A 14,581-nucleotide genomic window follows, 5' to 3' on the forward strand; every position below is an offset into this window, starting at 1 on the left:
TATTGACGGAACTCTTTTAGTTTAAAAAGATGGCCTTCCACATTGGGAGGGGCTGTTGAAGACTTGTGGGAGGAGCTGTTGATGACGCCGCATGTACGACCCACTGGTGATGGATAAACAGGAAACAGCTGATAGAAGGAATTAGCGAGCAGCTCGTAGCAAGAGGGAAACACAAACCTGACAGACACTATAAAGATGAGCAGCTGAGGAGACAAGGAATTGCGCGCCCTCCTTGTCCTCGCAAACTAAGAGGTTATTAACCGTCAGATGACAGGAATGGTGAAGAACGGGCCGACTTATGAGAGAATCACCAAAGGACTGACCAGCCGCGGCTTCCCTCCCACGTCACTGTTTACGTCACACGCTGAGCTACACGTTTTGTTACTTGCTCACGCCCCCCATTGCCCCGAAAAAGGCACGTTCTGTATAAACAAAAGTAGGCAGGCGGCATTTTACCGCACTCCCCGATTTTGTTTTTATACTGCCAATGCTGAAAAAAGACTGATTGGGCTTTCCTGCAAATTTGCACAGTTCCTGTTTTAAAAGGGCTTATGAGGCTGATAACCACTACTAACTCAACTTAAGTAGGCTAACATTGAAAATGGGTGGCTGAAAGCAACAGATAGTCTACGTTCATTTTCACTGGGAGCCTCTAATTTTCCTATAAACAAGTAATATGCAAGTAGACCAAAGTGAAACATTCTATAATCAAAAATAATTCTTTACACAGATGCTTATATAGGTTAATCAATCAAACAATCTTTGAATTTAATTAATGGAGATAGAGAACGGATGTTAAGATGACTACACTCAAAACCCAACACAGTTGTGCATAACAGACAGTTAAGAAGTTGGGTACTTACTTCTGATTGTTTATGGAGGCCAATAAGAAGTGCGTCCTTCCGTCATTGTATTGCTTCTTGTGTGATTTAACTCGTGTGCCTCTGGAGTTCAGCACCAGGGCTCCATTCTCCATAGAGATGCTGAACTCATCAGACTGAAGTGGGAGAAAATAAGGTAATAGCACAGTTACAAATTTGTACAAAAACATCCAAGGTAAATTCTTGATTTGTCTTCTTTATGGCAAAATGATACTTGCAATTAACCCAAAATCAAGCTATTGAAACTGCAAAACTAATTTGCCCACCCAATCATTTCAAATTTTCAATTCCATATTTTGCATTCTATATATATTTTTTCGTATGTTTAAAAACAAAGGTAAGTGTATACCCCTTCACTCAGGTAGAACAGGAGTCCGCTGGGCTGTAGTGTTCTGAAGTTGAGTCCTCCCTCAAAGTTGTCAAAGGGTGAAATCTTTGCTGTGGATCCCAGGTAGCCCTCTCCACTGAAATAGGCTTTACGGGACATCTGTCACAATAATAACACATCTCACTTTCAGCACCTATTAGCTCTCACTATCTGTTCAGCTTACAGTTCAGTGATCCCCAGTGGGAATATCGATTGACTCACATGAAAGTTGAAACAGCCAATTATTTTCTCTCAGTTGAGATTGAAGATTTGTGTGCAGATGTGTGTTTTACTGATGGTGAGACTACTCTTCATCCATATATGTATTTGGCATTGATTCTAGAGGGACCTATGCAGTGCATTATCACTGACAGTGTGTGAATTGTTGAAGGGAGCACTTACAAAGGACTCCTCAGGGCAGCCGCTGCTGATGCCAATGGTGCCAGGCTCCTCCAGCAGGTTGAAGTCTTTTTTCTGGAACTGGAAACCTTTCACGCAGCCTTTCAGGCCTACGACAGCAGACAGCTCAGGCCTGTGGGGAGACACATACTGTCACCATCTTATAGTGAAATTCTTCGCCACATTAGACAAGGTGTCCACTGTATAAAAAAGACATTTTTCTCATGCTGCCATATTGCAAAGTGGGCTGACACATATTTAGACTGGAAGTCACCTATTTGTGTCAAATTTGGGTGTCGTTACCACAAAGAAGTCTCTTCACAAACATGAAATGTCATTTGCTGAAACTCATTTATTCTCCATTAGCGCTTATCTTGTTAAGGGTCACAGAGGGGCTGGAGCCTATCCCAGCTGACACTGGGCAAGAGGCGGGGTGCACCCAGACTATCACAGGTCTGACACAAAGAGACAGACAACCATTCATGCATGCATTCACACCGAATTTAGAGTCACCAGTTAACCTAATCTGCATGTCTTTGGACTGTGGCAGGAAGCCAGAGAACCCTGAGAAAACAGGACACGAGGAGAACATGCAAACTCCACATTGAAAGGGCACCAAGGGGCCAATGGGTCCGAACCAGGAACCTCTTATTGTGAGATGAAGGTGCTTACTACTACACCAATGTGCTGAAACTCTTAAGTTAAATCCAAACTTTCTCTTTAAGGCTGTAGTAATACACTTTTTGGCCACTGGGAGGCAGAAGAAGTCCACGACAAACCCAAAAACACACACCTCTGACAATAATAGGCCAAAACCATATAAAATAGCTATGGCTAACGTGTTAGCAAATAGTTGGTGATTTACTACATCCTGCAGACATGGAGCAACATTCCTTTGGAGTCATTTCTTGCCACCTGTCAACTGTAACTCCAGTGATATCTCCCCTTAGTGCTGTTTGCACTTTCCCCTGAGAAAATATTTGGTGTTTAGCTGCTAGATGTTCTGCTTCTGATTAGCGAGCTAGTTGCCAGTTATGTGTATCTGCTGTTTGATGCTGGGCATGGAGTGTACACTGGGCAGCAGCAGTGATCAGTGTCTTCAGTGAAAAGGCTAGGGAAATAGGGGAACATTTAACAACCAAAGAGCAGACATCGTTCCCAGGTTTGGTTCAGACCCATAAAAGTTAAAGTGAGAGTAAATATTGGACTCAACTTTGTCAGGTGGCCAGAGACAAAATGAATATTAATGTTGAAGTGTGTCTGCTGGATGTGTAAATGACATCTGTTTGCTCTTATATTGCCATATTGGTTTTATGAGGTGATATACTGTATGTCAGTACGTGTTTACAGCTTGTTTCCTGGCCCACAAGTGGAGGAAAAATCAGTTAATGCAGCATTAATGTCAGCGAGCAACTGTGTCATCCAGAGAAGTTGATTTTTTTCGAAAATGAAACAGGCTGCTCTCAGCCAAGACATGAGGATTCCAAAAGGTGATATCCAGTTCAACTTTGAGTGTTCTGGTCTAGAAATGCAGTGCAACAGAAAACAGATGCCTGTTCTGTTGAGTGTAATATGTTTGTTCACAAGCATTTTCAACTCACCTGGATTTGAGAATGCTCGAGGGAGCCCCACCTATATAGATATCTGTGAAAGGCAGTGTGGTTTTTGGATTCTCCATGGATTTTACATGGCTCTTGTCCACCAGTAGGATAACCTTCTTTGACTGATGGTAAATCACTGACACCTGTGCAAACAGCCCAACACGACAGTTACAGCAACTTATTCACAAGTTTAAGTATAAAATATCTAATCAGCTAAATAAAAAGAAGGAATCTACCTCGTGGTATCTTGCATCATTTATTTGCAGCTTTGGTAAGTTATTCTCCAAAAGTTGTGGCCCTTCGCTGAAGCCAAAGTCGTACATTAGGCGCAGGAAGCCATTCTTTAACTCTAAAAGGAAGAATTTATCCTGAAAAAAGAGGTTAAAATACATTAGGATTTGCCTGTGACATTTTAGCTGCATTGAACAATGAAAACTAAATATGTTTTGCGTCTAGAAAGAAGAAAATGTGATACACCATGATAAAATACACTGTTTAATGTACAGCATGTTAAATTGTTTCATCCATTGATACTCAGCCTCTCGGGCCTGAGTCACTACATTTACCAAATAGTAAGTTCTCTTTAGACTTACCTCATTGACCATGAGGAAGAGGACACCATTGTTTGCAATAGTTCGCACTGCAATATCAAATCTTATGACAACACTAAATTTGCCCCGCCTCTCAATATTATTGATGAGTGCGTAGCCTGTTCCATCGAACAGATAGCTGGCAATACGACTCTGGGAAAATGCCAACTTGTACCTGAAAATAAAAGAGGAAATGTTATTTGATACTTTTTACATTTTTAAACAGTCCACGTGATAAATTCATAATGCAGAATGTGTCAATATCTTCCCCAAATAGGGAAAATGGGCAACAGCTATGGGGGGGCAAAAAGTGCTAGGTTTATTGAATACTAATTGGTTTTGTTAATTGAAGTGATAGCTAATTTGTTACGGAAATTGCTCCACTAGAATACAGTATCAACTAAGCACCAAAATCTAATTTTGAAAGCTTAATCATTTTAATACATATTGTGCTCACATTGGGCCTACTTCATTCATATGTGCATAGAAATACTTTGTGCACAAAATAAGCAAGCATCCAAAATTAACGTTACATTAATGTTAAGTTTTGTTCCTACTGCCATGCATATGCTAATGAGTCGGAGTCATTCTAAACTGACAGGCGCATGACCGCTATTTGCAATCAGTGTACTGCCACACCCCATTTCTCTATAGATGGAAATACTTTTGCGGATACTCCTTTTTCACCAACATAAAATAGGTCTGTTCTGGTTCGTGCACCTAATTATGAAACATTCGGAAAACATTTAGACCAAAAATAAATTAGTTCAGGACCTGAAAAGTTGGTTCCCAGCTAGAACCAAAAACTAGCAGGTTTGCCTTTGCCTGAAATGTGAACTGTGACATGACGTCACATTCTACAGGTTGGAAAGAGAGAGTGGAGGCAACAATGGGAGGTCAAGTGAAACAGCGTCTTCTTATTCGCAAAAAACAAATGTCTGTGACAACATAAGAAAAGCTTGTAGGTAATCAATGTGATCTCCTGTATGCACACTCCGTTGTGCATTTTGCAATGCATCTGTGATTACAATGGTTCCACTCAAAACTCATGGAAATGTGACTGTTTCACTAGGTAGGTTCCAAGAATCCTGATCGAAACAAGTTCAAGGGGGTGGTACTAGAGGCATGTCATGGAGAAAGCAGTGCTGTTGTCACTCTGCTGCTTCCTGTCTTAGCTGTGGTGTCACACTGTGATAGAAGCTAATTCATGGCCATCATTGCAGATGCCATCATCACCACAGCAAATGTTGCAGTGCTCGTACGCATGATTTTAGCACAGATTTGTGAACGAGGCCCAGTGTTCATACACATAAATAAAGTGTGTTTAATCCTGTCACCACAAACTAATTCTATAGTCTGGAATTTGAGGTGGTAGGGCACATACATATTGCAAAGTGAGTGGTAGTTGGAGATGAGGGGGTCAGTAGGGGCCTAGCAGTAAATTTTGACCCTGCGCCCTATAACAGGTTAATCCATGCAAATGGATACTGTACCTAGGGCATGGTGTTGATGTAGTAACATCTATCTTGTGAGTCTCTTTGAAATTGTACAGACTGATCACGTCGTTGTTCAGTGAACTCAGCTCGATGCAGCCCACAAAAGGAGCAAGACTCAGAGGAGGTGGAAGCTGGTTAAATTAAAAAAACAAACAAAAAAAAACACACGTCATCATTTTGGGAAAAAAAAGATGATTAAATAATGATTTACATGTATTTAGGAATGTTTGTAAAAGGCATTACCCTGACATCTGGTGGGACACCACCAACAAAGAACACCATGTCCTTGGGGTCAATGTCAAACAGTGAGTCAGTGCCTGGAGCTTCTCCTTTCTGGATGAACTTCTGCTCGTCTGTGGAGCTCTGGCTGGGAATGGTCAGGAAGACTTTTCCGTGTCTGCCCAGCCTGCAAGCAAAGAGCACAAAGGAGCATGGGTAATCACAGTCATGTTGACAATGTCTGCAAAATATTAACACAGTAAGCACAATGCAAAGGTGGACTGCATGGTACAGACTTGGGATCTTGCGAGTGGCGCTCTCGAGCGGCAACATAAAAAATGTCCCATAGATGATGACACAAGTGTACTATGATAAGGCAGTCATACTTGAGCACAGTACAAATCGATCATACTATATGGATATGAAACATCCTTAGTCTCTTGTATGTGTTACTTGAATGAGTTTGTACCAGTGATTCATGTATAAAGCCCAATGTTTACACCAGAAGTTCACCAATGGATATTACCTCTCCACTTTGATGTAGTTGAAGACTGCAGGCCATTGGCTGACAGGCTTTGAACCCAATGAGATCTCAACATCTTCACCCCCGAGGTTGTAGACGTACACCAGGTTGTCATTCTTGATAGCCAATCCCATGTAGTCTTTCCTACCCTGTGAGCAAAAACACAAGAAAAACCTCATGCTGAGTTCATACCCTGTTCATTTTCCCATCACAGCCTTTGTTTTGTCATCTTACCACCGCAGCTTGAGTTTCCAACAGGGACATGAGAATATCTGATGCTATTTAACCTTGAAGTAAAGTGGTTTCAAAAACATAAACATCCTTCATTTGAGACTGCCTTTAGTGCTCACGCTGAGGCCATTATTAACACTGAAAAGCCGTAGACAAACAGCACTGCATAGATTACAGTGGCAGTGAAATCACCAAGGTGAAGTTTGGTTAAAGAGAACAGAGCGGCCTCACATTGGATAGCTGCACAGTTTCTGTGCCCCGGCGGACGGGGGCTAACGGTTTTTATGTAAATGAACTCCGACTTTGAAGGCACACACATGCACTATTGTCATGGGCGTCTCTTAGAGACCTTTTGAAAGGGGCAACTGTGCACTTTCAAAGCCTGTCATTCCTGCCTCCACGATCACAACAAACTATTCATGTCCACAAGCTGCTCTCTGCCTTTTATCTTTGCCCTGGGCCTCTGGGTGCAAGTTTGTGAAGTTTCAGCAGCAGATCTGGGCCACATACCCACCCTAAAAACTCCTTGCTAACTAGCATCTATTCCACACATACAACAGGGAACAATGACTGCACTATTTTTAGAGTTGTGAGCTAAATGTACATGCCTAGTTGTTCCCCACAAGTGCTTTTACTTATGGCTACCATCTGTGCCCTCTTAGCATTCCTCCTGGTAAGCATTTGTTTTATAGTATCTGAATACCCCATATGGCAAAGCAAAGGCATTTGTTTTCTCTGGATTCCTTACATTTTTGTCTCCCAGATATAAGATGAAGCGGTCCTCTATGGGGTCCTGGTCAGGGTCCACTCTCATGAACAAGCTGATAGTTGTCACTGTCTTCAGGTCCTCCAGGTTGCTGGGAGGATGAACCTCCACTGAGGACTGACCATTGAACTTCATGGACACTTGAACCTGGGGAAGAAAAATCAGAATGACTCAGAGCTTATATTGAGATCAGCATGAGGAGCTGTTTCTGTGCCATACATTTTAATGCAAAGGTACGGTGGTCAAACTGTTGAATATTCAAAGAAGGAAAAGTCCCTGTAAGCTACAGTATTAGCATTTCACTGTGTGGTCAGAGCCCTGAATATTAGTAATGGTTAAGGTTGACTGTCAACAGAAGGTGTGCAGTAAAAAAAAGGATATGGGCATTTTCAGCAAGTTGCTACCTTTAGAAATAGTGACAATGTCTATATATAAGCTTTCATGAGGCTGTGATAATGTGGTCTTTGCATGCTTTCTTGATGGAAAGTAAATAGGACACAGGTCTAAAACTGACTGTCCTAAATCGACCATATTGTAAGCATGTTCAAAATGATGAACTAACTTTCTTGGCCACACTCCTGGCCTGGGCTATGAGCTCTCTGATCCTTATGATGTTGGTGGTCACATTGTTGACAGGTTTCTTCTCCTCGACCACCTTCAGCTTGTCCAGCAGCTCAGGAACAAGTACGTTCAGGTTCTCCACTATGAGGTACATTGAAAAAGACGAAAACAAGAATTCAAAATATACAAAGAAACTCAGGAAAGTACTAACAGGGTTAATACGTTTTGGTGTGACTTCCATATGGTATGAAGAAATTGTAATTTTCCACAGATGATTTTTAAAATATCCAAGATATGTATGTGCTGCCGTGACAGCCAGTTCAGCTGTTACCAGGCCATTAAATGCCTGTTATCTGTGCCATAGACATGGTTTATAAGGGGCCTGCCACACCTACTAGTAGGTTCGGAGGGCCATTATTAGGCAATAAAATGACTATTTACGATAATTGCTAGGCAGCAACCTAAAAGCAGGAAGTCAGGTGAAGTAGTATCAAGAGCAAAAAAGTCTGTGGTAGGTGGGAAGGACGGTTGGTGGATAAGTCACACAAACACAGGACTGTCACTCAGGAGAGTGGGGTTTGTGCCCCATGTGCAACCAAAAGTCAACACTGACTTTTTTTTAACCAGAGATGTTTGTTTTAATTGAACTACCATGGTATGTTTTCTTAAACTTAGACACGTAGTTTTTGCACCTAAACCTAATGAAGTGAAAGTGAAACCGAACAAAACTGGCTGTTTCACAACGTTGGATATTTAAATGTCCGTTAAATGGGCTGATAATGGGCTTTGAAGCTAGTAGTAGCTGTGGCAGGCCCCTTCAAGCACCATATCTATGGAGCCACAGATAACAGCCATTTAATTTGCTGATAACATCCAAATGGGGTGGCCATGAACACTGCTGCTGTTATGATACCTGCTTCCCCAGCAGACACCACAGCCTCTTCATAAGCAGTTGTAGAGTATTCATTGTTTCTCATGTTGTTGGCCCACTCCTCCACCTTGGTGCTAATTGGGGTGATGGTTTGAAGGACCTCTGCTGAGCGGTTGAGTGTCCCCTCAGCCACTTCCAGGGTAAACTCCAGTCGCTGTGGTGTTCTGTCTGAAATGGATACAGAGGGCGACAAAGAGCAAATTCTGACATGTCAAGATCTAAAGTACTGAGCTGATGGCGAAAAGGGGACAGGTGTAGGAAAAGTAGCCTGCTGTCATTAAATCCCAGTGCTTAAAATGACCAAAAACAGACACATGGCATACCTTACAACCTGAGCAAACAAAACCACATCTGTCTGCAAAGCTAGATACAGCTAGATACATGAGAAATTCTGATTTTCTCTCTTTTTTTTTAAATGAGCAGTCTGACAGTGGCTATACTTGTTGACAAGAAAAATTGCTGGGAAGCTCTGTCTAGCTAACGATTTCCCTCTGCCTCCAGTGTTTGTGGTAAGCTAGCCCAAACACACCTTAGACTTTTCTCTGTAGTAAATTCATAGCTATCAAATTAGATTTTCTCAACTTTCTGTCAGAAAAACATAAGTGTTACTTTAAAATAAAGTATTGTCTTACCTGTTTGAATTCCATTGATATCCTCAACTATTTCTGCAAGTTTTTTGGTGTTTTTATCCATGGTCTCTTTGGTCTCCTCGATGTATTTCAGCTTGTCAATGACCTCCGCTTCCACCTCTGTTACAGGGAGACAAAGTAAATGTCAAAGGGACATTGGATAGTTGAAACATTACAGTGAAATAACTGATAACTTATTCTGTGACAGCTCCATACCATTTTGTTCTGAATGTAATGAAACAGACTCCTTGAAAACATTGTCGCTCTGCGTCACCAGGTACCCGAGCTGCATGTTGATCCCGGCGATGGCCTAAAACACAGAACACATCACAAAGCTACAGAATGTCGACAGGCATTACACTGGATGTGTGCTGTGTATTTCTGTGATATAACATACATCTTCAGCTCTTTGGGATAAGTTGAGGGTGGTTAGAGAGGTGATATTGGCGTCGTCGACGTATTTCACAATGTTGTTGTAGACGTTGGCAGCACTGATGGCTTTCTGCACAAAGCCGTTGGCGTCACTCTCTCTCAGATCACTGGTGGAGACAGAATTGTTACAGTCGATGGTAATTTAACTGTTTCTATAAGAGCATCAAAAATCCCGAGTGCTAATGGAAATCATATTAAATTAAAGCTACACTAATCAATATTTTCAAACTGACAATGGATCAAATGACTTAGTGTAATGTGAAAGGTGTTGTTTGTAGTGACAAACCCACACACATTTGGTCCCAATGCTCTCATTTACCTTGTTCTGAGAAGCATGCAGCAGTTTTCAGCAAAACAGCTCTGACTGTACACTACCTGCCCAGCACCAACTAAGAGACAATGTTAGCAACTAGCTCATGGAGTGTTTAGCATCTAAAGAGCTAATTTTTTTCTGGAAGAGACCAAAACTAGAGTCCCCCAGGGGTCATATGGTTTAAAACAAATATTGAAGTGGAAATCTATGCAAACACATCAATAATCCATGGGAACAGATTGGTAAAAAGCTCTGATAAACCCACCTTACGGTAACCAGTCGGGAGTGATGGCCTCATGAAGCCTCATGAATCATTTTCTTTATTTTCTGAGCCCACTATATAGCACTTTTTGTTGAACAAAAGGTTGAAAGCACACTGAATTGCTATTCTTTGAGCCTCTCTTTAAACCAAGGGTGCCATCTAGCGGGCTCAGAAAATAAAGAAAATGCTTCATGAGGTTTCATGAGGCCATCACTACCAATCTGTAAAGTTAGCAATTATTTATAATCAATAAGCTTAATTTAGAAGGGTGTCTTACTCTTCCAACTGGTTGGCCTGTCTGTCCAACTCATTGGCGTGGTCATCCGCCCTCTGCACCAGATCTCTGTCAGCCAGCGAGAGACGCTCAGTCTTCTCCATCAACATTTGGCTGGCGCCATCGATCGCTGCATGGTACTCAGTTACATTCTGCACAGATGTAAAAGTGCAGACACATAGACACACAGACATTTCACTCACTATTTGCAAGGACATTTCACTGCTTTGTATTTAGGTCCCATCCCTAGAATCTCCAATATCCCCACATTTTTATTTCTTTTTATCTTGTGATTACTCAAAGTCAGCCCAAGGTATGTTAACCCACACACACATACACACACCACCAAGCTAACATTGTTACCTCAGGATGATTGTAATTCCCCTCAGTGTAACTCAATTGAGAGCTACTTGACTGAAAAGGGAGAGCTGTTTGAGAACACAGTTTATTCAATCTCTGGCAATCCACAAATTGCTTCCAAATCAAATTGGCCAGTTTTAGAATATGATACAGGCTTGACTCAGGAATCCATTTCACGAATAAATTCCATGTAAGCCCTGAGATATTGGAGCCCCACATCAAAGTCTATTAGATTAGGAGACATACTCCCTCATTCAGCGAGCCATAAAGAAATTCTGAGCATTATTGGACAATAGTGACCCATAGATTTTTCCATTCTCACCCTTAACCCCTATATATGAAACCACCATGGCTCCTCCTGACAATTATGGGTCTTCACAGTCATGTAGGCCTTACCTGCACCATACCATCCACCTCAGCCACAGTCATCTCTGTTTCAGAGATGGAGCCTGTGGCTATTTCCAGCGTATCATTGACGGCAATGTGGTCCTCTGTCAGCCTCTGCTGCTTTGCCTGGGGTCACAAGAAAATAAACATTTAGCCACAACTCAAGCCTCAGAAGTGGTTTACTGTAGAGATAAATATGAAATAAAAGGGAGACCATCACATTGAAATAACACGTGTAGCATCCTAGGGCCTAGGCCTTGCCAAGAATTAGATGAGAAGATACAGAGATATATGCAGTAGCTTTTAAAACAACTTCACTCTTCTACTGTATGGGAGAATAATTTTAGTCTGACTAGGTGTGCAGTGGATGGCAAACTTAACACAGTGGATGGTAGACTTAACACAGACTTAAAGGCGACCTATTATGCTCATTTTCAGGTTCATGCTCATTTTGGCTTCTGGAAAAATGGGTCTAATATTTACTTCAGTGATTATGGGGTGAAGGACACGGTCATAATCTGTGCTCACGTTCACTTTTCCAATTGAAATGAATGGAGTCAGGACCGCTGCTAGTCTGCTAAAGGAGGGCCAGCATGAGAAACACTACTGTGCATATTCAGTGGGCTGCATACCTCAGGAGTATACTCGAAAGCTAGAAACTTTTTTTGCCGTATGCACCAGGCAAGCAACTCGAAAGAACTGAGTAGGCGCCATCTTGCCATCCCTTATCTTATTCAATCTTATTATTATGATACATCTATGTCAGTTTCTCAGCATCTCTACACCGACATTGTAGCCTGTTACAGAGTATAGCAACACAAAAATCACCAATAAAAGCTTGGAAACCCAAATATTTACAACTGGTAATGTTCCAGCAGGAGTATGATTGGAAATTGAGGAGAAATTAACAGGGGCAACCAAGATTACATGTTTCCCTGATGTTAGCATGTAGCTACATGTAGCAGTGAACTTAGAAATGGGAAATAATTGTAACAAAGTATAGCAATACTTTCTACTCTGAAATATCACCAATAAAAGTGTCTAAACCCAAATCAACTGGACATGTTCCAGCAGGAATATGATATGAAATCATGGAGAAATTAACAACATCTGAAACAAAGATTACATGTTTCCCTGATGTTAGCATGTAGCTACATGTAGCAGTTCAGTCAAGAGCTGACATCAAATTGCCTCAAAAGTAGAAAAAACCCCACAGGAAACAGAGTATTCATAGTGGTCTGGAGCCTGAGGTTTTTTACTTACAGTTATTACTTTTACACATGTTTGCCTCATTATTTGAAACTTTGGCCATGATTCATATGAGCATCTGACATTGTAACATTATATGTATATGACCGAAAAAAAGGAAAAGCAAAAGGGTACCCTTTATAAAAAGAAGAGAACTTCTTTTCAGGCTGCTTTGCCATTCTTGACAGTTTTGTTATACTATACATTTCTACACTGTTAAATAAGCAGGCTCTTCTTATAGGAGGTGCAGTGTCTGTGTTGTTGGTTTACAGTACCCACACCCCACCTTTAATTTGACTGCATGACTGAGTATGGCACAATGATGAGATCATTTGATTGGCCGTGGTAACCCAGCAGTGTGCACACTGCGGCTGCAGCTGGTGTCGACCGGTCTGTGCTGAGGCGAGGAAGAGCCCCAGATTAGGAGAGGCTCCATGTTTGGTTAGTGCACCATTCATGGCATTGATTTACAGCAGAGACCCTGATCATGGAGATCCCCACTCCTGATAACACACGCGCAACCAAAAATACACAAACACAGACACACACACAAAGACACACACAGAGTTCAGCAGCAGCTGTTCTGCTGGACAGCAGACCCATAATGTCAACCAGGGCATGACGGCAAGGGCTGGATCACAACTTCCTCGATCCAAATTCCAACCACATATGATTTTACACAGTTGTAAATCTACAGATCCGGGGAAACGACACTAAAATACAGTAATAAACTCAAGGACTGGGAGGTCCAGACTACTGTTTTTGTATGTTTTAACCCATTTATTACAAATCATGAGTATAGATGTTATGGCAAACCATTTTCCAGTGTATGTGTTTAGATGTTTTTATGTGTTCTACCTGCCAGACAGCATCTGGTTTCTACATCTCACACTACAGTATGAACACAGGCTTGAAACTTGTCCCAGATACTGCAGGTCATCACAGTCAGCATCACATCTGACATATATTAGTTAGGTAATACACCAAAAGAGGATTAAACTATACCTATATTACTGTGGGAAAATATTTTTGACAATATTTTTACATTATATGTATTTTATTTTTAATAAAAAAAAACATGATGATTCCTATGATGGGTACATTAAAGGCCATTTTATGTCTCTTCATGTTGATTTTTTACCACATGGACATGAGTAGAAACTAATGGCTACTTGGAAGCTCTTGAAAAGAGTCAACAGTAATATATAGCATAAAAAAATATAATGTAAGGAAGAATATTTACAGTAGTCTATATATTCAGTAGATATGGAGCAACATTAATATTCATTGAAGTTGCATCCAAATAAATGTCAGTCTAATATTCCCTCTCTTTTAGTTCTGTTTTGTTTCCAACCAATTCTTGAAAAAAAAAAAATCCGTCTTTTCAGCTGCTAAAATGTTCTCTGTGTTCAACAGCTAGTATCTACTGTGTCTGTTTGCTGTTTGGTGCTGAGCAGATTGTGTAAAGTGGGTTTATTAAGGCTTTTAAGGTAGACGAAAGCAGAGAGACCAAACCAAAAAAGTAGCCTACATTTGTCAGCTGCAAAACAAAGCAAAAAAAAGTGTGGTAATTACGTTTGTCAATATGAGCAACCCCTACTGTAGCATACTACTGTAGCTATCAAGCTAACTGCTTAAGTGCTTGGCAGCCTCAATCATAGCCACATTAGCTTTCTGAGCTAGCTAGCTTGCTATCTGTTAGGTATTAAGGATGTTAGCTTGGTTGCTGAGGGGACCAATAAGTTCTACCACCGGCTGATGTCTCATAACTAAAAAAAAAACCCCACACCCCTTTGGTGGAGCAGTTTCTATTCCAGTAAAGCATAAAAAAAAAAAAAGTGGCTGGTGAGATACAGCTAATAAGCTACACTAGCTTTCTTTACAGCTCTCCATAGAGTGCCCCAGGGATGACATTTTTCTGGCCAACACAGAAGTTAGCATCGCACTTGAGCCTTTGCTAAAAAGCCTATGGGATTTTCCCATTGGATTTTGGATTATTGCTGAAAATGAGCTCTGTGGCAAACAAATGTTTCTGATACTCTATGATACGTTTTGTTCAGCAAGATGATCTTCACAAATGAACACAACTCTCATGATTATTGAAGCCTAAG

At 41.2% G+C, this 14,581-nt stretch overlaps 1 protein-coding gene across 1 annotated transcript in view; it reads right to left on the bottom strand.

The window, feature by feature from the left end:
• Positions 1 to 14,581, bottom strand: part of lama4 (laminin, alpha 4) — a 41,477-nt gene that overhangs the window by 7,823 nt on the left and 19,073 nt on the right. The window contains exons 14-30 of the mRNA XM_050057686.1: positions 11,232 to 11,348; positions 10,479 to 10,627; positions 9,592 to 9,733; positions 9,411 to 9,504; positions 9,198 to 9,314; positions 8,548 to 8,733; positions 7,636 to 7,775; positions 7,056 to 7,220; positions 6,080 to 6,225; positions 5,578 to 5,740; positions 5,332 to 5,465; positions 3,842 to 4,013; positions 3,485 to 3,616; positions 3,249 to 3,391; positions 1,651 to 1,780; positions 1,231 to 1,368; positions 864 to 997 (exon numbers count right to left, since the gene is read on the bottom strand). Of these exons, the coding sequence (XP_049913643.1) occupies positions 864 to 997; positions 1,231 to 1,368; positions 1,651 to 1,780; positions 3,249 to 3,391; positions 3,485 to 3,616; positions 3,842 to 4,013; positions 5,332 to 5,465; positions 5,578 to 5,740; positions 6,080 to 6,225; positions 7,056 to 7,220; positions 7,636 to 7,775; positions 8,548 to 8,733; positions 9,198 to 9,314; positions 9,411 to 9,504; positions 9,592 to 9,733; positions 10,479 to 10,627; positions 11,232 to 11,348 (2,402 nt within the window). The remainder of the gene's footprint in view (positions 1 to 863; positions 998 to 1,230; positions 1,369 to 1,650; positions 1,781 to 3,248; positions 3,392 to 3,484; positions 3,617 to 3,841; positions 4,014 to 5,331; positions 5,466 to 5,577; positions 5,741 to 6,079; positions 6,226 to 7,055; positions 7,221 to 7,635; positions 7,776 to 8,547; positions 8,734 to 9,197; positions 9,315 to 9,410; positions 9,505 to 9,591; positions 9,734 to 10,478; positions 10,628 to 11,231; positions 11,349 to 14,581) is intronic.

The sequence above is a fragment of the Epinephelus moara genome, chromosome 12 (genome assembly GCF_006386435.1).
Source record: "Epinephelus moara isolate mb chromosome 12, YSFRI_EMoa_1.0, whole genome shotgun sequence".
NCBI lineage: Eukaryota > Metazoa > Chordata > Actinopteri > Perciformes > Serranidae > Epinephelus > Epinephelus moara.